The sequence below is a fragment of the Rhea pennata genome, chromosome 6, assembly GCF_028389875.1.
Source record: "Rhea pennata isolate bPtePen1 chromosome 6, bPtePen1.pri, whole genome shotgun sequence".
NCBI lineage: Eukaryota > Metazoa > Chordata > Aves > Rheiformes > Rheidae > Rhea > Rhea pennata.
In genome coordinates, this window is record NC_084668.1 from 35,047,589 (window position 1) to 35,066,511 (window position 18,923).

Here is an 18,923-nt window from a genome sequence, read left to right on the forward strand (position 1 = left end):
ACAGTTTATACCACAAAGGTTACAGTAAGAAAAAACACTTCTTTATGACAATAATTCACAAATTCACAAGAATCACTTTAATATACAAAGCAATTACTACCATTCTGAAACACAAAGCAGCTAATATGTACATAGTGTTAATAAAATGCATTATAACCCAGTACAATTATTTTAAAACACAGATAAAGCACAAAAAAAATAAGTAAAAAAAAAAACACAGCAGGGATGTTTTTAAAATTTGGGGAAATGTAAATAAGATTTCCCCCCCCAACAATGGATTTTCATTTATTTTTTTTAACTTCCACAGGTATGTGGGAGTCCAGCTCAAATACCCTGTTCTGTGCTGATACGCTTTAGGTAAAGAATCAGAAATGCAGGTGAGGTGAAATTACTCTTTCCAGCATACATTACAAAAGGAGAATAATAACCCTTGCTCTAGAAGCTTCCCTGAAAAACATTGTTCCAAAACAACTGCAAATTATAAATCCAAACTAGAAATAACTCATTTTTGAAGTGAACAACCAATCTGTGGACAAGTCTGCGGAGAGGCTGGCTGCCAACTGGCATCTCTCCTTGCCCTGTTCCCCATCCCATCCCTACAAGTCCATATAAGCAGCACAGTCAAATCTCATACAAACTCTCAATTCTAGACTTTTTTTTTTTAAAAAAATTATGTTTTAATATAAATAAATGCCATTACACACAAACAATGGAGTGGCACCTGGATAAAACACAACTCGTAGAGAGCATCCTAACATCCTCAGTTCTTAGTTTTGGCCGTTTCCAGATAACTAACTGGTTCAAGGACCTCCCTCCCCGTTTTTACTCAGCTATCCCCTAATTTAGAGAAATACCATATAGCTGAGGCTGTGACTCAATGAAGTGACTGCTGCCAAGTCATGAGTAGCAAGTGGTCAGCTTATGGAAGTGTGCTAACCGCACATCATTACAGCTTTTCCCTGGCTGCCTTTTCCTGCTGGTGAAAAGCGAGACCTAAGCTTCCCATCTTACACAGGAAGTCAGAAACTCTGTACTTGTAGTACCAGAATGCAGACAGGTCAATATCTTTAATTTGTGCTAGACAAATTAACCTGTGCAACTCTCTCTGCAGGCCAGGACTTAAATACATTTGGAGAATACAATCCAAGGTAAAACACCTGAAATACAAACCCTTTGTGCAAACTGGATCTGGTCCCCTTTCCCAAGAGATGTTCATATTTAAGCCGTATCCATCCACAGACCTGAACCTGCCACAAGCACACAGTAGTTAGGATTTCAGCACCCTGTTTCTCTCATCAATCTGGCTCCTCCCAGACTGACGGAGGTTCATGATACATTCAGGTTTCTGCAAAATCAGTATCTTTCTTAACTAGCAAATTCAAAAGCTCAAGGTAACTATTTCCCAGTCACAGTACACAAGAACCATGAATGTACTGTATGCCCTTAAAACCTGCTTACAGTGTCAGAATCCAGGGCTATAGCTAAATTATCATTGTTCTTGTACAAGAAAGTTAGTTGTGTTTTTTTTTCTTTTAAAGCAGGATGACAAACTGTCAATGCACCTTTACCTCCTGGTGTCAAAGAACTGTAAAGCCTCTTTATTTACTTTCTTGAAATTCAGCTTTTAAAATTTGCAGCCAAATCTTAAATTAAAGGGGAATAAAGTGACTGAAAAAAGTGTAGCTTTCCTTCCAAATTAATTCCCCTTTCTCACTTGGGATCACTGAACTAGTTCTGTTCTGTCTAAAAATAATTCCATATCCATCCTGTACATATCGCTTTGAGACACCATACACTTAATTCTTCCCAGTCTTCAGTACTGCCAGTTCAACTCTCCTGACATTTAAAAGTAATGTCTGTTGGAAGCTCAGAGCTCATCAGCTTCATTTGATAAAAGCTAAATTTGTGAAAGAGTCAACTGGTGGGGGCAGAGGAGTGAGATGGGTGCACGCAGCAAGATTACAGCAATTGTGCCAGGGAGCTTCTCAAGCAAAACCAATATCCAATTTCTCTTTATTTTTTTTGTTCTGTTTTTGTTTTTTTGTTTTTTTTTTTTTGAAAGTGCACATTTTAATCAAACATTTACAAAGAATATAATGTAACAAAAATAAATACATGACCTTTGGATTAGATCATTGGCAAATGTTACATCACTAACCAGTTTCAGGGTGAAAAAACGATAATAAAAACAGGGTGTCAGAAAAACAATGAAATCATCTTATAAATTGTCATAGATCTGCAACCACTGATAATGAACTTGCTTTGATGAGGAGACTTATCTTTACTTTAACCCAAAAAAAGCATTGGCTATCTGTCTAAAACAAAATTTAAAAAAGCCGAGGCCAGTATTTGCTAACAGGTGACTACTTGCAGCTTGTCTATTGAAAGCCCAGATTAAAAAAAAAAAAAAAGAAAAAAAAAAAAAAGTACACATTTCGATCAGAAACTGTCAGGGACAGTTTTTCCTTATTAAATCTAACTTACTTCTTTCCCCGAGCCTCTTAATGATTCTGAACACTCCAATTTTATGATTAACGTAAAATACCAGAGAAGACAGTGGTCTGAGACACAAGCAAGAACTACAGAAGAGCCAGAACGCCAGAGGTGTCTGAACAGTCCTGAAAAGCATGACAGGCTGAAACTGTGCTTTCAGATAGGAGCAATGGTGCTGGCAACTACCCCATTCTGTTGAAATCACTGCTTGAATAAAAATGCATAGCCACTACTCCAAGAGGAAAACAGAAGTCTTACCAGTGGTTCCTTAAAAAAACAAACAACAAAAGAAAACCCCAAATATCTAACAATCCTTCCAATTGTTTTTTCCTTTGATATATAGCTGCCAAAGAGAAAAAGCACAAAAGTGAATTATTTTGAGGGAGGGGGAGTTTTAAAACAACTGTTTACATCATTTCAAAAATCTCCAAAGGAAAAAAAAATACAAAAGCCATGAAAGATGAGATAAAATGATTGAAAATGGGTAACTGAAAAACAGCACAAACAAAGCAGTAATAAGCGCTAGAATAATGCAGCCCAGAACTACTGGGGCAACGGGGTTTTCACACACGCGCACACATCCACACACACCCAGACACACACAGAGAAGTAAAAATTTTTTCTGACCTCCATATACTATAATACTCAGCATTCCTGACTTAAAAGCTCTCAGAGCTGTAGATTATATACTGTGTGTATATATATATATATATATATATGTACATATATTATACATATGTATTTTTCCAAGAATATCTAAATTAAAAGAGCACCTCTGACAATATCTTAACTGCCTGATCGGTGCTGTTGTTTTGCAAAATAATGACATTACAAAAATTATATTTCAAATCAATTCTTGTTTATTATGAACATAATGGATCTAGCCCTTTCTAACCTTCTCTTCAGGTAAAACAGGCTATCAATTATTGAAAACTCACAACTGTGAGATAAAAAACTAACCCTCCCTCCCCCCTGCCAGCACAATTTCCATCCCACTTCCAAACGGCCTTAGTTCATAGAAGCTGACTACCCCAACCTCACTACTGAGGTAAATGATATATGAATGGATGCCTGTATCATATTCCTTCCCTTTTTGGCTCACTATGTATAGTAAAGCATGCATGGGTAACCTTAGCCAGCCTTGTACTTGGTGTAATGCATTTTTTTTATCATTGTCATTTAAAATTTCCACTAAAGACATTAAAGTCCCCAAATCCTCAGTGCACCTTAAATAAAAATAATATGTACTTCAAAATAAGGTTCTCTTCCTTAGTGAAGTGTTTTTGCTAATGAAGTCTAGACTGGTAACACTACGGACTACTCACAGAACACGCACAAACAAAAAGCAGTAACACAGGTCGCCTCTCACGGCCGCACGGATTTGCTTCAGCCCTCGGTTAGAAGAACCAGGTCCCCGTAGCCGTTTGGGCTCCCCAGGCCAGTGAGCTCCCAGGCTCCGTGCTGAGGGACTCCCAGCAGGCGCCAGACACTGCTAATCTCGCGTAGGAACGGCGCTGCGATCCCAGCCAGCCTCACTCAGCTCCGCTCTCAACCCTCACGCTTTTGCAAACCGCCCTCGCGTCGGCGTGCGCGGCCTTTCCGACGGACCTCGAGGCCGGAGGAGCCATTCCACCCGGCCGCTTCAGCGAGGCCACCGTGAGCCCGATGTTTAGCAAGAATTGCTCCGGCATCATCAATACTGCTACTTCTGGTGCTAGTTCTGAAAAACCAGTAACCGTTACAAATGAATGTATTCTCTAAGAGTCAGACAGCTTTTTATAAAAGTGTGACTGAGAATTTAGGGTCTCCCTAAATTCCTCTTGCTAAACTAATAAATTCATCTTCCATTAAATAAAAACATGAAAATTAATTCTCTATGGCAGATAAAAATAGACCATTTATAAAACCCCACAAAAATTAATTTGGAAATGAATTCTTTCATAATTCTGATACTTATGTTTTCTTATTTGAAATATAAACATAATTTGAAATTATCAATAACTCTAGATTTAACAATAATACTACAAGTTTAACCCTGCTCCTTTAAAGTCTCTTGGAAACTGAATGCCCTCTCAAATGAGAAAACTAGAACTTTTAATACTGCTATAGCTGTTTGAGACTCAGCTGCCTAGAGTCTTGCAAATTTTCTTTTTATAATGTGAACATTGACTGTATAACTCTTTAAAAGCTTGTATTTGAAATTTATCTTAAAAACAGACAGAATGAACGGGAGAACATATTAGCTAATACTTAGCTAGGCAAGGCATTAGTACAGACCAGAGTCTTATTTTTATGTCTCTATACGTAAAAGTTGGACCAGGGGCCCAAAGTAAACTTACTCCATCAAATGACCCAATATATCCACATATCAGAAGACTGGCTTCAGAGGGCCAGTAAACAAAACGAGCATGATTCTTTTTGACACACAACGGAAGTCCAAATGTTGAGAACAGTGTTCATTATTCTTTAACGTGATCTACTTTTTTTACAATGTGAATCTGGGGAAGATCACATTTCCTCAGTGCACACAAGAAGCCTGGTCTTGCAAACATCTTAGGCACATGAGTAGTTTTACTCACATGAATAAACAAGCTGGAAATATGATCCTTTACATTAATAAATCCTCTGAATAAATTAAGAATTTAGTTAGCCTGGGCAGGTTCAAGTAATCAGTATTGTCTCTTGCAAAGTAGAAGCCAGCTGGAATATTCATGTTTGAAGTCCTCTTCAATTCAGTGTTTGAAGCTTACCTAGTAGTTACCATGCTGCAATTAAATTTATGCATGGAAGGTGGCCTCAAAGTTTGGAAAATAATTTAGCAAACCAGGATAATGTTTCCAGTAAGTACAGTAATTTCCATTACATAAGATAGTGGTAGGGAAATAGAAATAACTGCTTAAAAGGACTGAGGACACTGAGACTATACTGTCATCAGGGAATATGCATGCTTCAACTGCTTAGTTGTCCTGATACAAATAGGCAGTGCTTTTTTATGTTACCCATGCTTACTATGTGACTGTTCTCTGAATGTCACTGTTCCTTTTTTATTTTGAGTTCATTTCCCCCTCAAATATCATTTCCCAACCAATATCCTATCAAGTTTGTGATTTCTTTTGTGCATTCAGAATGCTGAACACACTTGTACATAACATGCTTCAAGAAGCAACAACTGACCAGTGAAGGCAGTTTCAATCCATTTGTTTCTGAGGAATGGAGAAGATTTTATTGATCCAGGAGGGTTTAACACAAATTATGCATCAAAAACCCTCATGGACTAGTTTAATGAACGTATGTTATCTCCTCACAAACAGCGTGACCATGAAGTGCCTTTCATTTGGCGTGTCACTTAGCCCTGTGTTTTTATAGCATATAATGAATATGTGAAACCAATTTGGCAACCACTGCTTCTTCATTGCACCATACATGCTCACTGTATGTGGCCCACATAGTTCTCTGGGCCAAGAGGCTGGGGTAGTTATGTCTCTAAGGCAATCAAAAGAGCTCAACACAAATTCTTGAGATCGTTACAAACGGACCCTCCTCCATAGTAACTTCCCAAGTGACCACTGTTACTCCTTGACGAGGATGGGGAGATGAGAAAAAAGCCTGTTCTTCTTCTTCACGCTCAGATTATTTGATGACCAAAATAATCTTGTAAGGGGAGAAGTGGAGGCAAGTGTTTGAACATTCACAGTTTGATGCAAAGCACAGACGAATTAAATTCTGTAGTTGCTTTCAGGCAGTTTTGCGCATAGAAAAAAAGAAATGTTTAGAAAATAAAAAGTTTACTTTGTCTTTCTGGTTATAGCCAAAACCAGTCTCAATCCCACCTGGACAAGTGAAAATGGGAATCCAGAATTAATCTGACTTGTGGCAGTAAAGGTCCTTAAGTGCTTTCAACTCCTCAATCAGTGTCTTGTTTTGGTTTTCAAGCACAGCCACTCGATTTTCTAGACATTTCACATACTCCTTTTTCTTCCTGCGACATTCACGTGCTGCCTCTCTGTAAAGCAAATAAGGACACTGAAATCCAGAACAATTATTTAAAAACATGGGTTGTTCAGGTCAAACATTTATCAAATACTGCCATTTTTAGAGCATGGAAGTATTGTAAGAAGTAACTTGTGAGTTGAGAAGAAAGGCTGTGTTCATAGTAATTTCACATTACAAATCACAAACACTCAGGATCCAAGGCTCACTTCACTATAAGGATCCCAGTAAGTCAGCACTAGTAAAATCCTGCTGGTGTGAGATAAGGATCCTGCTCAGTGACAAAATTCTGTCTGCAAGATTTAAATTAGAGCCTTTAGGCTGAGAACAATGCTGCTGCTCTAACTTCCCTTAATGTTATTATTACTAATAGGTGAATAACAAGAACAGTAAGAGCAATGTTCATCTACTAATCTCTTTATAGTCTTAACTTTTTCCTTTGCTGTAGTCCAACCAAATAATGATGGTCAGGATGTTAAAAAAAACCTTTGTTCAACCAGTGCAAAAAAGCTGTATTTAGAGCATTCATATATTTGCTCTCAAATAATACTTTCATTTTGTTAACAATGCCCATATCAGTGCAGTGATAATATAAACCACTCAAGTAAGAAATCATCAAAATATAAACAGTCAGGAGCAGCCATACTCATTCTTTAGCCCTGGTCTGCCATGTCAAGAAAATGAGAGTGCAGATGAGTTGAAGCAAGCCTCATTACAGTCAGTCTCTTAAGGCTTTCTTGTGAAGATTGAGCTCCAGTAGCTCCATATATCAGTATAATACTGATATATTACCAGTATCAGATGGTAATATACTTAAATACCTTGAAAAATACCTCCAAAGTGCTCATGTGCTGGTGAGCATCTTGAAGGCAGTAACACCAAAGGAAAAGCTGTCCTGCACAGCAACAGTAATGGTACCAATTTGCAGAGGAAGCACAAGGCTAAATGCAATAAGTGGACAGAACTGGCGCAAACAGAGGGCTGCCCACCTGCAGCGTGGCTTGTCAAAGCAGCCCTATGTGGATACATGCATACACACACGTGGCTTTGCCCTGAATCTCTACGTGCAAAGCAGAATGGCTTCACAAGGAGAAACTGAGTGTCTGTTCACTGCAAATTCTGTATTGATTGTTGATCAGGTCAGTGTTCTGGGAGATGAGAAGAGAAAATTGAACCTAGGTCTTCCACTCACTAGGTAAACAGTAATTGTAATACTAGATAAAAAAGAATGTTTCTTCCAGGATTAACCTGATAATGAAGACTCTAAAAACGTTTTTAAAAATCCAGCTCCACAAATGAGACAGGATGAAGAAATTCTGATTTGTCAGCCTTGCAAGGACGTAGGTGTCCATTTGTCACTCCTCCAAATACAATTCCATATGCTTGTAGCACTTCAGTGGGTCATGTGCAGTATTTAGAATTTAAACTCATTTTGGAGTGTTAGTTGTGTAACCTGTGACACACCACTACTCGATCAGGAAAGAGGTGTGCCTCCAAGCAGTAAACTACTAATACGTATTCCTGGATGACAACCTTTTCTTTCCTTTTGTGATTTGTGCCAGGTTGGGCATTTAGCTGCCTCAAGCCTGTGTGCATTAATTATTCATTATGAACAACTAGAGTTATACTGGATTACAAGACAGCTTTTAAAATTTAAAAACTTACTTACTTAAACACAGAAACTTACTTACAGAAAATTTGCACAATAGCACCTATAGTTTATGCTATAGTGTTTCAATAAGTATCACCGTCCTCTGACTTTCTACAGGCTTTTACCTCACTTCTCTGTGGAGCCCAACTTTGGAAATAGCTATTAAGTAAGCAGGCTAAAAACAGCACGTGCAACATGACACTGTTGCAAAAGGTGTCAATTAAAATTAAGTGTAAGGGTAATTCCCCATGTTTTTTGTTGGCTTTTCCAAACAGTAAGGCTTTCTTTTACTGGGTAAGAATTCTGACAAAATGAGGGGAATCAAAATATTAATTATTTTTTTCTCAAATACAGGAAGCTTGAAAGGGTGGACAATGATACCTACTATTCACCAATATCAGAAAACCATATAAAAATGAAGACGTGTGAGATTCTGGACAAGCACCTTTTAGAAAAGTGAATTCTACAATTCAGTATTATTTATTTCTTCATTCATACCACTCAAATAAGCCCTGGGTCTGCTCATGTGACTATCCCTTGTATCCATGGCTTAACAATCTACAGAAGATATATGCAGATACACAAAAATATCAGGAGCAAGCAGAACACATGCAGAAACTAAGCTAAAGAATCCAGGAAAGGTGATTCCAAGAATATATTAACTCAAAAAAAAATCCTACCTCAGTGTTCGTAAGAACATACCTACAGTCAAACAAGACTGTAAGTATCTCTCCAGTGGTACCTCTCATCACTAACCTTTCTTCTCATTGCCACAAACAAATGAAAGTGGTAATTCACACACCTCTCAGAATGAGTCTGACACCTTTACTTATGTTTCATAATCGCAAAGCACATTAGCCGATGTGCTTCTTTACTTTGCATCTTTCAATAAAGGCAGCTTCTTCAGAAAGCTTATCATAAAATGAGTAAGGCAAGAAAATGAGTCCTACTGTTTAACGCTCTAGTTTGAAGCACAGCTGATCAGAAAAGAAAAACAAATTAAATGTACATGCCTGTTCTTCATTAGACGCACTTCTCTCTTCCGCGCGGCCTCTTCTGCTGGCTGGGTTGGAAGTGCTGGGGAGGATGCCATGACTACACCTGGTGCAATGGTACTGGTAGGGGCAGTGCGAATCTGGTAAGTCTGCACATCTCCTGAGGCAGCTGAAAGACAAAAGCCACCAGGGACCATCATGTCGGTTTGGTGACAGCACCGTTTAAATATGGTGTGAAAAGCACCTCATCATCTAACCATGCACTCTGGCTACAGTACAGGAGGGAAGGCCATTATCTGGATCATCATTGCTATCTCAGTGTTAGGTTTATTAATACATGCAAGGTTTACTAACTCCCGATGAAGAAGTCTTCACTTGTGCTTGATAACTTCATCTGTCTTGCTGCATTGCTGTACTTCTTTTTCTCTTGGTACATTTCTTTTTATTTCTGTCTTTCTGTTTCTGTACTTTTTTTTTTTTATCTAGAAGTGCTATATTTGCCTGAATTCAACAAAAATGATACTACCTAAAGAAATCGCATTTGCTTAAGAACACAAAAAACAAAGCATCAATGCGACATTACTTATTTTTCTCCGCTATACATGTTCACTGATGCCTGATGACCTCTTCACTGAATGACTCTCAAACTACCTGCCTACAATCATAAAAGCAGAAGCCCAATTTTACCCTTATTTTTAATAGATTTTTTTAAAACCATCCTTCCCCTTGATTTTTAATAAATCAAAGCATATGTTTTAATGAAACAAGAAAAAGCAACCTAGTCTAACCCTGAAGTAGCCCTGCTCTGAATGGAAGGTTTGACCAGATGGCTCGATGATGCCATCTGCAACCTAAATTATTCCTTGATTCTAAGATTCAACGATCAAATATTTATTAAATAGTGAAAGAAATTGCAACAGAAAGCAATTATGACTTTTAACTGAAAAGGGGAAAAAATTGCTAATAAATGAAACTCTCCTTATGGAAAGAACACATCAAACAACTCTCTTTCCTAACATACATGCTTTGCTTTAAATTTATTGTTGTTACAGCTAACTGCCTGACAGAACTCAGAATGCTAAAGCGGTCTGTAGTATCAGTTTCTGAAGAACACATAGCAAAAATCTTGTGGACAGAATGCAGGAAATGCAGCATGGAAAAACAAAAATGAGTATTTTTTTTTCCTAAGTGAAACCAAAGTATCCATAAATTTATTGGTCGGAGAGGATAGGCGCCAAGAAAATGTGACAAATTGCTTTGTCTGTAATTTCTTTTTGGAGACTGATCTGTGTCAAAGGCCGTAACACTGTTTCCTGACACATTTGAGGGAGTTAGTTTGGCAAATTATACCCATGTGGAGAAGATGTTATACAGAATGACTGACTGTGAAGTTTCTCACCTTGTACAACAACTTGATTGCTGGGTACAAGTATCTGTTGTCCATCTGTGGTCTGTGCATATTGTAAAATGGTGGTGCCAGGTTGGGTTGCAGCTGCATTGGTCATAGTCAATGTTTGGAGACCTTGTACTCCATCTGTGCCATTGTTGGACAACTGTATTGCTCCTCCTTGGGTGATAGCAACTGAGGACAAAGAAATTTGATACAACGTTTAAGAGATTAATATACTCATTAATTTACAGTATCAAACCTAGATACAGAAGAATACTGTCTGAGTTAAATTCCTTGAACCCTTACACACCCTTAAATCAGACACATTGCTTTCATGTACATTTGAAGAAATCATACTTCAGCAGTAAGCTTTTAAGTTTTCATGAGACAAATATTTAGGGGGGTCAAAAAACACTGCCTAAAATACCGTTTGTTTCTCTGACAAAACAGCACCACACAGAGGAGCTACAATCCTCCCCTGAGGAATATTTTTTATTTATTAGTTAGGATTTTCTTCTTGGTTGACTTAGGTCTTTTCCTTGGTCCTTCCTTTTTTTCTTCTCATTTGAAATTGCTCTCCTCTTCCATGCTTTACTTTCTTTAGTTTCCTCTGCTGCTATTGCTATCCATCTTGTTTTTCACCTTCTTCCTGTTTCTCTACAACTTCCACAGCATCTTCCTAGCAATATTTTCACTCATGCAGGCCAAATGCATGACAGACATCTGCATGAGCAGTTTTTTTACAGTGATGGTAGAAAAGCAGAGTGAATTACATAAATCTCAATAAAATTAAGTAAGATATTATGGAAAATGGCTAAGTAAAAAGAGTAAAAAGAGATACAAAATTTTAAAGGTATTAAGAGAAAGATGTGAGCAGATATCTCTTTCTCCCTCTTGTATATTACATACTGAGTTCATTTGTTTGTGTCAGACTGTGAATTCTAGGTTTACTCTTGTATCCTCATTCCTTTATGTCAAAGCAATATATCTACAAAATCTAATGAATAAATAAATTGCAATCATAGAAAATTATATTTATTATGTGTTTTAAATAAGGTTACTGAAATCCTTAGTTCTTTCAGGACTCTCTGAAAATACAATTAAAGACTGTAATGTGCTAACAGGTAAAAATTTAGTGAGTCTGCCAGGAAAGAAAGAAAAAAAACTTCTGAATTGCCTCATCTGGTTCCTGCAGTTTATAATAGCTATATTTTGTCTCAGGATGCAGGACATTTGCTGCACTAACACCAGCAAGTAGTCTCAGGATGTAAATTGAACATTTTAAATACTTACAATGGGAACGTGTTTAAAAGTATGAGTATCGAACAGTCAAATTAAAGTAATCTTATATTGTCCTCCTACATTGTCTTAGTCCAAACAGTCACACAAGCAATAGTTCTTCATCTTCTCATCCCCACTTACTAGCACCACTGAGAAATACAGACTACATACTGTACTGCCCACTGCTGGTTTGGTAAATGGGAGTTGGCACCGTAACAGTGGCGATGGCAGGGGCTGCTGTTTCCTCTTCAGACTTTTCTTCTTCGATCCTTGGCACTCCCGGGGCGTCTGAGGACAAGTCATTCAAAATTTTTCTGGCAAAGACAGTGTGTTGTAGAGATTTTAATAAAAAGCAAAAAGTAGAAAAAAGTCTATTTGATACATGATGCTGAAGAAAACTGCGAAGTGCAGTGACCCAGCAAAGGAAATAATGGGGGCAGAATGAAAAACCAGGACAAACTGAACTCTTACTGAAGAAGATTGTTCAAAGTGCCATACACAGATGGAGCCCAGGTGCTTCTTGATTCAAGATACAACTACTGCAGCCTTCCCTTTTTCTTCAAAACATGTTTCTCTCTCATATATTTTACTCTCACATATTTACTTGTTTCCTGTTTCCAGCCACATAAAGATATGAAGAAAGCAAAAGTATGTAAAAGCTATCCCCTCATTTACATCAGGGGAACTGCTAAATTTCAAAGATCGTAAAGGCCAGAGACCTGAGTATAAAGGAAGTCAGCAGCTTGTAAAGAGCAATCAGCTTATAATCTGACACCTGCCTAGGAGACAACACTCAATTTTTAAGTGAAACTCATGCAGTTATGTTCACAGATGAGGCAACCATCCTGCCTGAGAGAGAGATTTGCATGAGTAAGGAAAACAAGAACTGGTTGTTTACTCACTTACATGGCTTAATTATCCAAAGCAGAAACTGCTAAAACGTCACAGCTACCGGTCCCGCTGAACATGAATGTAAGACTGACCATAACAGTTACTGCGATTTGCGCCAGTTACACTGAGCACTGTACCCCAGACAGACTACTGTGAAGCTGTTTTTACTGGTGGCACGTTCTATCATCTATCACTGCAAAGTGCTACGTTCAGTAGCAAATAAGGAGAACATTTTTTGCGACATTCCTTGTATGTTTTTCTGTGGACTGTGTCTCTAGAACTCAGTGTGATGAAGCAAACACAGCTGTAGAACCAAGCTCCAAGATAACACTGATTTCTTAAATAAGGCTTCTAAGGCTTTGGGAGCCAGAACATCTGTACAGAGCTCTTTGGGGAGTCTGGTCACTTTGCCAAGTAATTTGACAAACAGAGCCTTTGCTGTTGCTATTTTGACTCTGTGTGCACACAGGAACCCCAATGCTGCACAAGCACTCCACTGTCTGCACAAGCACCACATGGAAAAGTAACAGATTCCTGTCAACAGAGTCTGCAATTGAGGTGTGAGACCAGAAAAATACTACAGAGAGCAGGAAGGATGAGGAACAAAACCCACAAAGCTCAAAACAGAAAAGGAGAAATTATAGCTTTTTTAACTCCCATCAGATAAGATTTGGGGGCTAAAACCCATCATTGCCCAGGCAGAAGCTTTACAAATACAGAAGATACAACCAGAAATGGAGAACACAAGAGAACACACGGCAATCAGGGTCAAAGTGAAGTTGCCGAGGAAGAGCTATAACTCTCCAATTCCATGAACCTAACTGTACTGACCATGTCTCTGGGGCAAGCTACGGCAGCTTGGATAATGCCAACTGGGAACTTGCTTGACACAGCTGTAATCTAGCTCAGCCTTTCTGAAATGGCTCCTATACTGGCCTGGTGGCTGAGCTGCATATATGAGCTTTATAAGTATTGAATTTTTCAGAGTCAGCAGGATCTAGGTTGAGGGACAGAGGCTGTGGTGTTGGCAAGCAGGCTCATCTGAATGAGAATATAGAATGCACAAGTACTCTCTTATCAGTTTTGCTGCTTGTTTACTTAGTAGCTCTGTTGTCACATAATATTTAGCTATTCTTTTGTATATATACATGTATAGTAAGTAACTGCAGAAGCAGACTGCAAGGAAGTCTGTAACAGCCTTTATGTTAGTAATGCTGTTCCTCACAAATAAAAATATACCCAGGATCTATATGAATAGAGATCTTTATTGGTGATATTCACTATCTTCATTAGGACAGGACTTCAAGGCTCCTGAAGAAGGCTGAAAATATCTGTGACTGCCATTACTGTTCCTTAAAATTATTTACCATGTTTTAAGAATGAAAAGTGAAATTTAGTATGGCCAAAAAAAGGTGTGCATGGGGAAAATACTAAAGCAAGTATGACTAATGTCATTTGAAGAAGCACCTCAATTGGTCTTCCCACGTAAATATTTGCTGCACCAACTAAAGATACTAGATGCCTATCTCTATGTTAAACTCACATCCTGAGTTCTTATTCTTTAAACATAACCAAATTTGCTCAAGTAGAAATTCTTGAGCCACAGAACATCACATGTTCATTGAAAGTCTCACAAGAGGAAGGAATTAAGTTTGATTGCTGCTAACATTTCAACATTAATGAATAATAGTAATGTTGATTTTAGGCCAACTACAGATTATACAGTAGCATCTTCCTCACAAAGTTTTAGTGTACTCCATGTATTAAGTACCTATTAAAGCTACCTCTAACACACCTATCACAAGGATAACTCAATGTTTTACAAATTTGGCAATCATCCTATTCTCAGCTGATGTTTCCTCCTCCTCATACTATTTGCTTATCTCTCTACATCCTATTCTATGAAAAATACTGCAGAAGAAATATTGTAGTTAAATGGGTTTATAGTTAAATTCAAAAATAACTATAGAATCACACCATTTGTCTCCACATTTGAAGGATGCATCCATCAAGCAAAATGCTTCTGCCTTTAACCTCCATACCTGTAGGACGGTCGTCTGGAAAGAATTTCTCTGCGTTTCTGTGAGTCTGTGACACTGTCTACTGATTCCTGTGAATCTTCACTTTCTGCTATAGTGGAGATCTGTAAATAAGCACAGAAATTAAAATTAACAGGACACTGCCAATGTGCTATTTCAAGGGACTGTTCACATTATAACAAAAACACTACAGTGCAAGTACTACGCACCTGGGCAACTAACAGTAGGGACTGGCTGTTTAGTAATGGATACAGTAATAAATGACCACAGTCAGTTAGAATTCCTTTTACAAATCAAATAGTTCTAAAAAATAGTAATTCCATACACTTCTTGCTTTCCATGATTTCTTCGTTGTTTCCATCTACTTTAAAGAACCAAACAAAGGCTGTCAATCAAATTTAGGGAGACAGTAACTAAATGCAACTTAAGATAGAAAGCAGAAGGGTTTGGAGACAAAAGAGCATAATATTGAAGCTGAGAAAGATCCATTTATAAATCACTGGGTGGATATGGGAATTGCAGCAGATTTTTGTATTTTGTCCTTTAGTGCCATGTTGCAGAAAGACTGCCTTTTCTTCTGGGAAATTGGCAGGAAAATATCATACCTGAAGATGCTAACAAAATTCTGCAATGCTGCAATTCAGAACACCTGTGCTAAAAACATTTACAAGGATTTATGTAGAAAAGCTTGAATGTTTTTATCGATCATACTTCAATAATTTGAAATGCTAAAAATGTAAAAATATCTCCAATATATAAAAACAGGGATTTTTTTCCATAGAGCTCATACTACAAATATAGAAAAGCTAATCAAACAGTAAATAGCTAAAGGTCTATATGAGAAACATAGTTTGTAGTCTGACATTTTGTGCATTACAGGGAAGATTCCTAAAGGCTCAAAAACCTTGTTGGTGCCTGAGTCTCACAACTATCACATGGAGGGCTTGGATAGATTCAAGGCTGGCTGCGAACTGCCGAGCTCTGAATACTACAGCATTCCAAACATGCTCTCGCTTTGCATTGTGTCAGGTGAATTCCAAACATGATTTCATTATCAGCCTCTTATCTTCCACCCCTGGCAAGTAACTTGTGCACTTCTCTGAAAACTGCTCACCTCCAATAGCTTTAAACTCTAAACTTTTGACTCCAATGGCTGAGGAGGGTAGGGCCTGCCAGAAACTCAGAACTAAAGCCAACAAGGAGTAAACAAAGATTATTATCAGAATGACCTAGTTTTAAATTATGCATCACTTACTTTTAAGAACAATATCCAGCTAAATATCTGTATCAAATAATCACAATGGCTAGCTTTTAAAATTAACTTTTTTGAGCTCAGTGTACTAATCGCAAAGGCATATTGTATCGTCTTTGTCTCGTGCAGCAGCTGTATCGTAAACATTTTCTGATTCTGTGTTCAATAGCACTGGACTTAGTGGTTCCAAAGCAAAAAAAAATATAAAAAGGTTACAGATTTTAAGGATTACAGACTACTTTTCTCCTAAGTCTGTTCATTATCTGTCTTGGTTTACAGAAAAAACAATTAATTACTAAGGTTTTACGAAACAAAAATCATTCAACAGGCAACTTTAAAATCACTTTTATGAGGCGACTGACAGGTATGTTTTAAGGTCTGTTAGCATACAGACGTGTTTGCAAACCAATGCGAGTGTTTTCTAAGTAGCAAAAACTCTCATCCCAGTACATTAGCTTCATGAATAATTAAAAAATCACGTTTTCTAAAATCTCTTTTGTACATTTCAGAGCTAATAATATGAATTCTTACAAGTCAATGAAGATGTATAAAAACACAGCAGAGAGAGAAGTATGGAAATGCAGTAAGAAAAATCATGAGCTGTTAAACTCACTAAGTTCTAGAGGGAAATGAAACTCAGCATGTATGGAAATGAAAAATAGTTCCACCAGAACAGAAAAAAAAAGTCACAGAGTAGCAAACACTGTGCAGATTTTGTTTTCAATGTGCTCTTTAAATTTATGTATATATAAGAAGAACACAATCCACACACAAGACTATGAGAAACCAGTGAAGGCCCTTTAGAACACCCAGTTTTCGTATCAGGCAGGGTCCTTCCATAAGTACCTGAACTGTCTGGACCTGGGGAGACTGAATAACTGATGGCTGGGCAGCCTGAATTACTCCGTGGACTTGAACTGTCTGCCCATTGGGCAGCTGAACTAAGGTCACCGTGGGTGCAGAAGACGTTGCATGAGCTGCTGGCATAGATACCTGCAAAACACAGACAGGGAGCATAAATTAGGTTACTGCATTCCTCTTAGTTCACTATCAGGAACACTTTTGATGAAAGAATTATGTCTCTTCTTCTAGACATTAGTTAGCTGACCAAAATGTTTCAGTGCAATACAAAAACCCCTGAACTGCCTAAGCCCAAAATTTGACCTACTTTACAGATTAATCTAATGCAGAATATCTGCAGGCTCAAAACATTGCTTGTAAAACCACCGCCAAGAATGTAAGCATCAAAATTGCCTTTATTTTGAGGTAAGCTAATAAAAAATATTGTTAAATTTCTCTGATTTCAGTTAAATATTGTTAGGACTCAGGTGTACTCCTACAGACACTGCTGAAACAAAGTCAGAAACATATGGGAGTGGAGCCATTTTTATTTTCGCTCCAGAAAATGCAAAATGTTTGCCAGATGTAAGAGGTTAAAATTTTTAGGGAGTCATATCTTTCAGACTTATTAGAGAATAAAGCCAAGTAGCTAGCAAAGCCCATCTGAAAAACAAAACTCACCATATGTTCAGACAGGAAAAATGTGGGTTTTCAGTGAAAACAAACCATTTCCAAGCAGTTATTTTAATTCGGTATAACAGGGCAACACAAACTCTAGTCTTAGAGGTATAATGGCCCATTTTTCAAAATTTCAGTTCCTAAATGAAGCTTTATTTCTACAGCACAGACCTCTAGGCATAGCAGTTATGCCAACAGCGATGCACAAACTACTTCAGCATGGTACATTAATGCTGTGTGCACCACCACATGCATCCTGTGTAAGAGCTCAGACTCAGAGAACAGAGATGCCCAAACAGAGCTGCTCTCTGAGCAGAAAGTCTCACTTCTTCGCTGTGGCAGTCACATTATGGGGCCACTCAAGGGCCACATGCCGAGCCGGCTGGGCAGCTGCCCTGTTACACATCCGGGAGTCACCAACTGTCCCATGATAAAATGCACAGGTGCAGAGCTGAAGGGCTCCTGAAATGTACAGTGATGTGAGGGAGCCATGCCAGCCCACGTGGTCCTTGGTTTGCTCCTGACTCACACCATCACGGCCCTCAGCAAAGGACTGCAGGCGTGTGTGAGCTGCTGCAGCAGACCACAGCCAGGTTGCGGGTCACTGACTTGCCAGCCTTCTCTTAGACACTCAAGTTTGAAAAATGTAATAATCTTCCAACATTTAATGGCATTTTCAAGAAGGCTGATCCATCTGGCTACAGTGCAAGAGGGGGCTGTACCACTGTGCTCCTTAATCTCAAAGAAATGCTATATACAGAATGCAGAAGTAAACCCTCTCTTGTCCTAACGAACATGTGGTTCTCAAAAGACTGCAATGGATGATCTCTTAATTTCCATAAACATCAGTCATTTACAGAGAAATCTTGCTTAACAAGAAAATTAAGGGGAATTACATGTAGACCCCTCTCCTCCACAGCTGCCCCTCCCTAATCCACCGATCTGTCTTTGCCTTTACCTTCCTTTTCCGTGAAGCTGGCTGCAGCATCATGCAGCAGTACTTAACTCACATCCGCACCTGAGAGAAACTGGGATTGAGATTAGCATGAACACAGTCTCTACTGGCAAATTATATTCCTTTATAAAGTGACCTTTTTATAATACATGTCTGACTAAACAGTCTTTGGCAATGACAGCAAAGCTGATCAACCGAAGGCTACTCTGTGGCTGAACTAAGCCAACAGCAGCGTGTAACTTCCGCAGATGTGTCTGACTCATACCTTGTGGAACTGGAACAAGTTTCCTTTTGACTCTGAAAACTACCCTGAGCTCATTAAAAATGCAACAATTAAACTAAGGTTACAAAGAGGGTCACTTCCCTCTGTACAAGAGATAATGAAAAAATTAATTGATATAATTATTTATTTAGATTTTTGTAAGCTTTTGAGGGCACTCTCTAATGCCAAACAGCCTCTCCACATAT

The 18,923-nt window shown here is 38.2% G+C and overlaps 1 protein-coding gene across 3 annotated transcripts in view; it reads right to left on the reverse strand.

Moving 5' to 3' along the window:
• The window catches only part of CREB1 (cAMP responsive element binding protein 1), a 40,396-nt gene continuing 21,473 nt past the window's right edge, over positions 1-18,923 (reverse strand). Inside the window, exons 3-9 of one of the 3 annotated variants that reach the window (XM_062578169.1) lie at positions 16,829-16,975; positions 14,734-14,834; positions 11,972-12,114; positions 10,529-10,711; positions 9,148-9,298; positions 6,324-6,496; positions 1-4,213 (exon numbers count right to left, since the gene is read on the reverse strand). In XM_062578169.1, the coding sequence (XP_062434153.1) occupies positions 6,352-6,496; positions 9,148-9,298; positions 10,529-10,711; positions 11,972-12,114; positions 14,734-14,834; positions 16,829-16,975 (870 nt within the window). In that variant the 3' untranslated portion in view covers positions 1-4,213; positions 6,324-6,351. Of the gene's footprint in view, positions 6,497-9,147; positions 9,299-10,528; positions 10,712-11,971; positions 12,115-14,733; positions 14,835-16,828; positions 16,976-18,458; positions 18,519-18,923 lie in introns of all 3 variants that reach the window. The other 2 variants (XM_062578170.1, XM_062578168.1) reach the window with 2 other exon arrangements.